This window comes from Vipera ursinii (assembly GCF_947247035.1).
Source record: "Vipera ursinii genome assembly, chromosome: 1".
Taxonomy (NCBI): Eukaryota; Metazoa; Chordata; class Lepidosauria; order Squamata; family Viperidae; genus Vipera; species Vipera ursinii.
In genome coordinates, this window is record NC_139512.1 from 347,652,605 (window position 1) to 347,662,590 (window position 9,986).

The 9,986-nt window shown below is 43.3% G+C and overlaps 1 protein-coding gene across 2 annotated transcripts in view; it reads right to left on the reverse strand.

Moving 5' to 3' along the window:
• Nucleotides 1-5,337, reverse strand: part of RAP1GAP2 (RAP1 GTPase activating protein 2) — an 88,993-nt gene extending 83,656 nt beyond the window's left edge. For both annotated transcript variants that reach the window (XM_083379720.1, XM_083379719.1), the window contains exon 1: nucleotides 4,464-5,337. In XM_083379720.1, coding sequence (XP_083235846.1) covers nucleotides 4,464-4,604 — 141 coding nt within the window. In that variant the 5' untranslated portion in view covers nucleotides 4,605-5,337. The remainder of the gene's footprint in view (nucleotides 1-4,463) is intronic.
• Between the last annotated feature and the right edge of the window lie 4,649 nt (nucleotides 5,338-9,986).

A 9,986-nucleotide genomic window follows, 5' to 3' on the forward strand; every position in this document is an offset into this window, starting at 1 on the left:
CTTTCCAATTAAAACTGTCAATTTAAGTCAATAAAAATCAAACATTTTCATCAGTAACCTCCTTCAACCTCACTGGATGTCAGTCTTTCAAGGTAGATAGACCGGACTAAGTAAGAAACCAAGCCACATAAGCTAATATGTGAGATCATTTGTGGTTTTGGAGTTGGGTATCATCAGTATGCTGATGATACCCAGCTTTTCATTTCGACCCCAAACCACCCCAGTGATGCCCTCAACGTGATGTCCCGCTGCCTGGAGGCGGTTCGGGTCTGGATGGGGAGGAACAGGCTTCGACTCAACCCTGACAAGACCGAGTGGCTGTGCGTACCGACATCTCGGGATATTCAGGATATCCCATCTCTCTCTACGGGGGGTGAGTTATTACCCCCCGTAGATAGGGCTCGCAACTTGGGAGTCCTCCTAGATTCACAGCTTTCTCGAGAAGACCATATAGTAGCTGTGACTAGGGGGGCCTTCGCCCAGGTTCGCCTGGTGCACCAGTTGCGGCCCTATCTAGACCGGGATGCCTTATGTACGGTCACTCACGCCCTCGTGACCTCTCGTCTGGACTACTGCAACGCTCTCTACATGGGGCTACCCTTGAAGACCACTCGGAGGCTCCAGCTGGTACAGAATGCAGCCGCGAGAGTTGTGTTGGGAGTTTCCCGACACTCCCATGTTACACCTCTGCTCCGCGAGCTGCATTGGCTTCCAGTTGTCTTCTGGGTGAGATTCAAGGTGTTGGTAATGACCTACAAAGCCCTACATGGCATGGGTCCGGAATACCTTGGGGAGCACCTGCGGCCGGCGTCAACTTCCCTCCGCCCAGTACGCTCCCACAGAGAGGGCCTCCTCAGGGTGCCACCGGTCAAAGAATGTCGACTGGTGGCCCCCAGGGGGAGGGCGTTCTCTGTGGGCACGCCGGATTTATGGAACCATCTTCCGGTCGAGCTCCGGATGGCGCCTGACCTCCGCTCCTTCCGGCGCGATCTCAAAACCTACCTTTTTGAACAAGCTGGCCTGGCCTGATGGGATGGGGTTGGGTTGTATTAATCTGTTTTAATCTATTTTTAATGTGTTTTAACTTATTCATGGGCATTTGTTTAATCGTTTTTAATTTTTGTATCTTGTTTTTTAATATGTATTGCCCTGTTCACCGCCCTGAGTCCTCCGGGAGAAGGGCGGTATACAAATAAAATTAATAATAATAATAATAGTTCTTCTACTATAAGGTTACTATAACAGAATCTGTTATAGTAACCTTATAGTTACTATAAGGTTACGCCTTATAAGTAACTATAAGGTTACTCCTCTCCTTTTACCTTTGTGGGAACAAAGGAAGGTCTTATCGGAGATGCTTTCTCAAATTATATTTCTGCCCTGGACTCCGTTTCCTTTTATCTAACCAGTGACTTGTTTGAGGCTCTTCCTCCTGTTCTTCAAGGTTATTTCTTCTGCCCATTACACCGAGTTTGTTTGAACTACAAACAAGACTGAACAAAGAAGGTGGTATTAAAATCTCCCAGAGATGGTATTCCAAAAGAGGGGAGAGAGGTGGAGAAGGGGCACTTCTGCAGCCCCTTTAGATGGCCCTCCTTGAAGATATGGAGAGAGCCTGTAGCTTTTTACCTTCTTGGCTGGACAAATATTATCACAAGAAAGCGGTTCTGCAGATAGCCCAAGTCTTGAAGCATGAAGGGATTTAAAGGCAACAACCAGCACTTTGAATTGCACCTGGAAGCCAACCACTCATCAATGCATCTCCCAAAGCAGTGGTGCTTATATGGTACAATGAGGAGTAGCCATGACTGTTTAGACTGCTGCATTCTGGATCAGCTGTAGAATGGAGAAATGTAATAAACAGCATGTGAAAAGAACCTTGGGAGACAGAAGGGAGAGCTACGGACTGGACAACTGGTGTGCAAATGTTATCTCAGCCCACAGAAGGAGGGAGGGCTTTGGAAACATTTCCTCCCTAATTTTTCAGAGAGTAAAAGGAATGGAGGGGAGAAATACCTCCAGGCTTGCAAGATTCTGTTAATTTAACCTTACAATAAAGATAGAGCTAGCAATCCTGGTTGTGCTTCTCATCTGGACTAACCTCACAGGGACAACAAGGAGGATGGTCTACCTATTATCACGCTACAATTTTTCCCCCTTCCCATGAGCATCAGGTTAGTGGCAGGAATTAGAACGAATATCCCTTCTGCTTTCTGTTACCAGAACAAAGCTGGTGAGAACTACTTGAGATTGCAGAGAAGTCTCAAAAGTCTTCTGCCCCCTATCTGGGGCACCTCTTTCCCTATCAGTAGATATATAGATACCACTTTGGTAGGCTCATTAATAATAATAATAATAATAATAATAAGTTGGAAGGGACCTTGGAGGTCATCTAGTCCAACCCCCTGCTAAGGCAGGAAACCCTATACCATTTCAGACAAATGGCTGTCCAGTCTCGGGTATCCCGATACTCCCATGTAACACCTCTGCTCCGCGAGCTGCATTGGCTTCCGGTTGCCCTCCAGGTCAGATTCAAGGTGCTGGTGATGACATATAATCCCCTAAATGGCTTGGGTCCGGGATATCTGAGGGAACACCTGCTGCCGGCATCAAGCTCCCTTCGTCCTGTGCGCTCCCACAGGGAGGGCCTTCTCAGGGTGCCACCAGTAAAAGATTGCCGGCGGGTAACACCCAGGGGGAGGGCCTTCTCAGTGGGTGCGCCTGCCCTCTGGAACCAGCTGCCCATAGAGCTCAGGACTGCCCCTGACCTTCGTTCATTCCGCCGGGACCTGAAGACCTGGCTCTTTGAGCTTTCCGGCCAGGACTGAGAATTTTTATTTTTTATTTTATTTTAATTGGGTTTTAATTGGAGTTTAACAGGGTTTTTATACTTTATTCAAGGACTAAATTTAATTATTTTAATTGTTCTTAACTTTTGTAATTTGTATTGTTATTTTAAATACCTTGTGAACCGCCCTGAGTCCTACGGGAGAAGGGCAGTATATAAGTCCAATAAACATAAACATAAACATCCTACCCTCAGGAGTTGTGGAGTCTACACCAGGGGTCTTCAAACTTGGCCCTTTTATGACTTGTGGACTTCAAATCCCAGAGTTCCTCAGCCAGGCAGTCTGGCTGAGGAATTCTGGGAGTTGAAGTCCACAAGTCATAAACAGGCCAAGTTTGAAGACCCCTGGTCTACACCATCTTCCTTGTGCCAGCCCTTCAAGATTTGGAAGGCTGCTATGAAGTCCACAAGTCTTAAAGTTGCCAAGCTTGGAGACCCTGCTGTTGACAACTGATTTTAGCTCCAACTACAGCCTTCACTAGGAGCTGTACTATATCTAGAACTAAATGACAAAGAGGGTAAATTTAACACAAAATTTACCAATGGGAAAAAAATCTCTTTTAGGAATTCCCTAAATAGTTGCAGGCAGAAGGAATGTCAGATCTTGAGTAAGTGGCATCACCATGGAATGAAGATGCTACCAAATTCTAAATCGAGGGACAGGAAGAACAAGCTACGGCAGGAGAAAGCTGACAAAGTCACAGTGCTCTCCTGAATCACTGCTTATTTCCAAAACAGAAATATCTGTCTATATCTAGAACTAAATACAATTTGGCTTTTTAGAAAGTTTCTAGTGCCAAAGCAGTCTTCATCCACAACAAACTTTTATAAGGATGCAATTTGGTAACGTACTAGTGCTTTTATTCACGGGAAGATGCAATCTACAGGGATTGAGGGAAGCTGTTGCCCTCCACATATTGACTCCATGTAAATCCTGTCTTCCCTGATCATCAGCTGGGCCTAATAAGAGCTGTAGACCAGGGATAATTGAAGGGAGATAATGGAGAAAGAATGATTCCTGTCTCAGAAAGGATGAGATAAGAAGATCCAATCAAGGCGGAGAGACTTGCTCAGACGTTCTACAACAGGGGTCTTCAAACCTGGCCCTTTTATGACTTGTGGACTTCAACTCCCAGAATTCCTCAGCCAGCGTGCCTGGCTGAGGTATTCTGGGAGTTGAAGTCCACAAGTCATAAAAGGGCCAAGTTTGAAGACCCCTGTTCTACAGAGTCCTTCAACATAGGTCTAGTGGTTAAAGCACTAGACTAGAAATCAGGAGACTGTGAGTTCTAGTCCCTTCTTATGCGTGAAAGTGGCTGGGTGACCTTGGGCCAGTCACTCTCCCTCAGCCAACTCACCTCACAGGGTTGTTGTTGTGAGGAAATTAGGAGGTGGAAGGAATATTAGGTATGTTCCCACCTTGAGTTATTTATATAAATAAAAAGGGCAGGATATAAATTATTAAAAACAAAGAATTCATCTGTACTTTCCAGCACAACCTCCAGAATAATGCTTGCTTAACAGGAAAATATTGACTATTTAGCAGAAAACCAACTAGTTTACCATAGACCTTGAGGCTGACATACTGCTCATATCTCCCTTCTCCCTTACTCACCAGAATGTTACTCAAGAGATCCATCATTTTCTGTATAAGTTGCTCCTTCCAGAAAGTTAAGAAAGAGCTACAGGCATCCAAAGCTCCTGGTTGTCTTCTGGGAGAACTTCTCTGAATCCAGAGATTGGTCTGGTCACCCATATAGTCATATAGCTTTCGACTTGTCCTCCAACCAACTTTGGTTAATGTTTTCCCTCAGTAACACATTGCAGGCTGGCAATTTTACAGGTGGAATGGGCGTGGTGAATTCATTAGGGAGGGCACCCAAAACAGGTTGTGCAGGAAATATGGTTTTAATATTTCAGGCAAAGAAGCAAAGAGTGGTTCCTTTTTTCTTTTGGCAACTCTCCAGGTTTTGGAAGGAGATCAAAGGCATCTCATTGTATAAAAGTCATGTTAATGTGGAAAGCAAACATTCTGTAGAAATGTATGCCTACGTGTGGGACTGTGTGTTTGTGTTAAAAAAAGATGGAGGGAGTGAGCAAAAAAAGAAAAAAAAAGACCAGTCATAATTTTAATGCAAGTGTCAGAAGCAAGAGGTTATTAATTAGCAGGGTTGTCACCTGTCTCCTATTTCAAGGAGCTGTTCCTTATTTAGAATTAAAATGAAGTGTTTCTTTCCAAATGAATAAGGAATGCAATTTGTTTCCTTTTTTTTTTTTGATATCAGGAGCTATGAAGCATTAGTGAAAAAAGGCAGCTTCAATTTAACATCCCGTGAGTTTAAACTGTTGGAACATTTATCATGATTAGTCTCTGATTTTTACTCCTAATGCCACATTTGAGGACTGCCAATGCGTTTTTAACAGAGTCGACCCCAAAATCAGAGACACGATTAACCATCATGACAATGGAAGTCTCAAATTACCTTAGCTATGCCTTTATATGAATGCTGTTCCAGAAACAGAAAGGCAGGATATAAACACAGCAATTAAATACATTTAATGAAGTGTAATATATTTTAATAAAGCACTGTTCCTTGTTCTGCCATTGGCAATGTGTCATTTTATTGAAAGCTTACAAGGTGTTCCTTTTAGTGGAACAGGTGGTAAACCTATTAATTAGAACGGGGGGAACTGAAGGATAGTGCTTCAGTTTTATTCTTTGAGATGCTCGAGCAAGAATCTCAAAATAAATCTACCGATGACAATGTGGAAGTAAGTGGGTTTGTTTTATTTATTTTCATTCTGTTGCCTTTCTTTAGGATTAGTTTGTTCATTCCTTTTCCAGCTATAGAAGGAGCCGGTAATAGGATGTCTGCCTCAGAATGCCTGTAGACCCCCACCTCATTTTAATGGCCAATTTGTGAAATCTTCCAATATATTTTTTTATTATTATATATTAAACAAATTTATAAAGGTAAAGGTTCCCCCGCACATGCGTGCTACTCGTTTCCGACTCTAGGGGCCGGTGCTCATCTCCGTTTCAAAGCCGAAGAGCCAGCGCTTGTCCGAGGACGTCTCCGTGGTCATGTGGCCGGCATGACTAGATGCCAAAGGCGCACGGAACGCTATTACCTTCCCACCGGAGTGGTCCCTATTTTTCTACTTGCATTTTTACATGCTTTCGAACTGCTAGGTTGGCAGAAGCTGGGACAAGTTTTACGCGGCACTCAGGATTCGAACCGCCAAACTGCCGACCTTCTGATCAACAAGCTCAGCGTCCTAACCCACTGAGCCACCGCATACCAAATTTATATAGCTATCCAATTCACACAGAGGTGATCTTGGGCAGCTTACAAAATTTTTTATAAACACCCTATAATTAAAACAAAATCCATGGCAGCAACAACCAAATCAAATTGGTCACTTGATCGGCTCCATCTCCAATTGTGGTCCCCGGACCCACTGACAAAACCCCATTTTAAGAACTTTCAGAAAAACAACAGGGTGGGGACTAACTGTAACTCAGGGGGGAAGGATGTTCCATTAAAGAAGGGCCACCACTGAGAAAGCCCTTCCCACCAGATGACAATCCCTAATTGATGGGATCTGTAACATGGTCAGGTTGACTGGGCGCATTTTGAGGTAAACATACTGCCTTTTCCCCCCCCATCTCTCTCTTTTTTCAATACGCCAAATCACATAACGGCATTTTATTCACTGAAGCCATTTATATAGCCGCCCATCTTGTAACCAATTCTGGACAGCTCCCAATCAAAAGTAAAAACAACATAAAACCATAATTAAGCTGTAAAACTAAGCCTGTTGAAAACCACAACAGCCTGGCGCCAAGTCATATAATCTCTTATCTCAGAGCTTGAGAGAAAACCAGGTCTTCAAATATTTGCCAAAAAAGACCTGCTGGTCTTCAGCTAGGCAGAGTGTCCTATACGGCAGGGACTGCCATGGAAAAGCCACACTTCCTAACTCCCATCATATGGCAATATTTAAGGGAAGGGAGTAGAAATAGCAATAGCATTTAGGCCTATATAACCACCTCGTAGTGCTTTAGTTTACAGCATTCTCTGAGCGATTTACAGAGTCGGCATCTTGCCCACAACAAACCAGGTCCTCCTTTTAGCGACCTTGGAAGGATGGAAGGCTGAGTCAACCTTGAGCCCCATCAGGATTGAACTCCCGGCTGTCGGCAGAGTTTGCCTGCAATACTGCCCTTTAACCATGGTGCCATTCTGTCTGACTTGGTAGGATGAGTATATGTCTGCAGGGCAAGGCGGGCCCACAGATAACCTGGCCCTGTGCCATATACAGCTTTGAAGATGATGACCATTACCTTGAATTGCACCTGGAAAGAACCTGGAAGCCAGTGCATCTGGCGCAACAAAGGTGTCATGTGGGCAAACCTAGGTGCACCCATTATCATGAGTGCTGCTGCAATATGGACCAGCTGAAGTTTCTGGTTGGTCTTCAAGAACTCTGAACAGAGACCACTAACCTCTCGAGCTAAGGCTAGCTATTTCAAAACCTCTTGACCTTTTCCTGCAACAGCACCAGGGCAAGTCCCAAGTTCTAAATTTTGTGAATATTGCATGTCAGAGACAGCCACAAGACATGACCTCCAGATTTTGGTATTTTTACCCCAGCCTGATTCCCTAAATGTTTACCTTTTAGATAAATATAAAATGTTACTCATTTATCCCATCAATCGAAAACTCACAATTTCTAAAAACCAAGTAAGGTTGTGAGAGATCTTCCTGATTTCATCTTTAGTGTCCTTCTTGGAAAAAGAACACAATGGCTTTTTTTTTAAGCAGAGAAAAAAATATACCTTCCAAACAGAATCTAAGCTCAATTCCCCCTTCTGAGATGTATTTAGCAGCCTATTCACCTATCTTCTCTAGAATTTATTTCAATTAGATGGTGTAAATTGATGCTTTAATATTGATCGTTTTTCTCAGGGGATTAAATTGCTTGATCCAAATCGATTGATCTTTTTAATTAAAAAGTTCAATACTGTCCCATTCATTGGGGAGAATCATTGATTATAGGGGAATAAAAACGTAGAGAACAATGTGTAAGTGATAAAAAGAATATATGTTTCTCCAGCAAAATACTTAATTATAAATGGTATTGTACCAATCGAAATCATGTCTGAGGGAGGGACAACGACATCATATTCAGCATCTGTCAGTCAACACCTTTATAGGTCTGCACCAATCGAAAGACTTCTGGGGGAGGGATTAAGATGTGATACCACTTCCAGGGGGAAAATGCAGAAGTGACATCACTAATTACAGAAATGAAAAGCTCCATTTCTTGCCTTTCTTCTTAAGTGAATCATTGCAGTTGTTAAGTTAGTAACGTGCCTGCTAAGTGAATCTGGCTTCCCCAGGTCGCAAAATGTGATCACATGACCCAGGGACACTGCAAATATCATAAATATGAACCAGTTGTCAATCATCCAGATTGTGATCACGTGATTATGGGGATGCTGCAACCGTCGTAAGTGTGAAAAACGGTCATGTCACTTTTTTACAGTGCCGCTGTAGCTTTGAACAATCACTAAATAAACTGCTGTAAGTCGAGGACTGCCTGTAGAGTATAACTTTCTTTCCCAGTATGCTTAAAGTATCTTTGTAACATATTATATTTAAATTAATGTAACTTTTCTATCCCCTTCATGGATTACTGCCTTGTCGTGGCGAAGGGGCTTGCGTAATTCAATGAAGCTATGAGCTATGCCGTGCAGGGCCACCCAAGACGGACAGGTCATAGCAGAGAGTTCTGACAAAACGTGATCCACTGGAGAAGGAAATGGCAAACCACTCCAGTATCTTTGCCATGAAAACCCTATTGACAGTACCAAAAGGCAAAACGATATGACGCTGGAAGATGAGCCCCTCAGGTCGGAAGGTGTCCAATATGCTACTGGGGAAGAGCAGAGGGCTAGTACTAGTAGCGCCAGAAAGAATGAAGCGACTGGGCCAAAGCCGAAAGGACGCTCAGCTGTGGATATGTCTGGTGGTGAAAGGAAAGTCCGATGCTGTAAAGATTTTTTCTCCATAGGAACCTGGAATGTAAGATCCATGAATCAAGGAAAACTGGACGTGGTCAAACAAGAGATGACAAGACTGAACATTGACATCTTAGGTATCAGCGAACTAAAATGGACAGGAATGGGTGAATTTAATTCAGATGACCATCAGGTATACTACTGTGGGCAAGAATCCTTCAGAAGAAATGGAGTAGCCTTCATAGTCAATAAAAGAGTAGGAAAAGCAATACTGGGATACAATCCTCAAAATGACAGAATGATCTCAGTTCGAATCCAAGGCAAACCATTCAATATCACAGTAGTCCAGGTCTATGCCCCAACCACCAGTGCTGAAGAGGATGAAATTGACCAGTTCTATGAAGCACTACAGCACCTTATAGAACTAACACCAAAAAATGATGTTCTTATCATCATGGGGGATTGGAATGCTAAAGTAGGAAGCCAAAAGATAACTGGAATAACAGGCAAGTTTGGCCTTGGAGTGCAAAATGAAGCAGGGCACAGGCTGATAGAATTCTGTCAAGAGAATACAATGGTCATAGCAAACACTCTTTTCCAACAACCCAAGAGACGGCTCTACACATGGACATCACCAGATGGTCAACACAGAAATCAGATTGACTATATGCTCTGCAGCCAAAGATGGAGAAGCTCTATACAGTCAGTAAAAACAAGACCAGGAGCTGACTGTGGCTCAGACCATGAGCTTCTCCTTGCAAAGTTTAGGCTTAAACTGAAGAAAGTAGGGAAAAGCACTAGGCCACTCAGGTATGAATTAAATCATATCCCTGTTGAATATACAGTAGAGGTGACAAATAGATTTAAGGAATTAGATCTGATAGACAGAGTGCCTGAAGAACTATGGACAGAGGTTCGCGACATTGTACAACAGGTAGCAACCAAAACCATCCCAAAGAAAAAGAAATGCAAGAAAGCAAAATGGCTGTCTGAGGAAGCTTTGCAAATAGCTGAGGAAAGGAGGGAAGCGAAAGGCAAGGGAGAAAAAGAAAGATACACCCAATTGAATGCAGAATTCCAGAGAATAGCTAGAAGAGATAAGAATGCCTT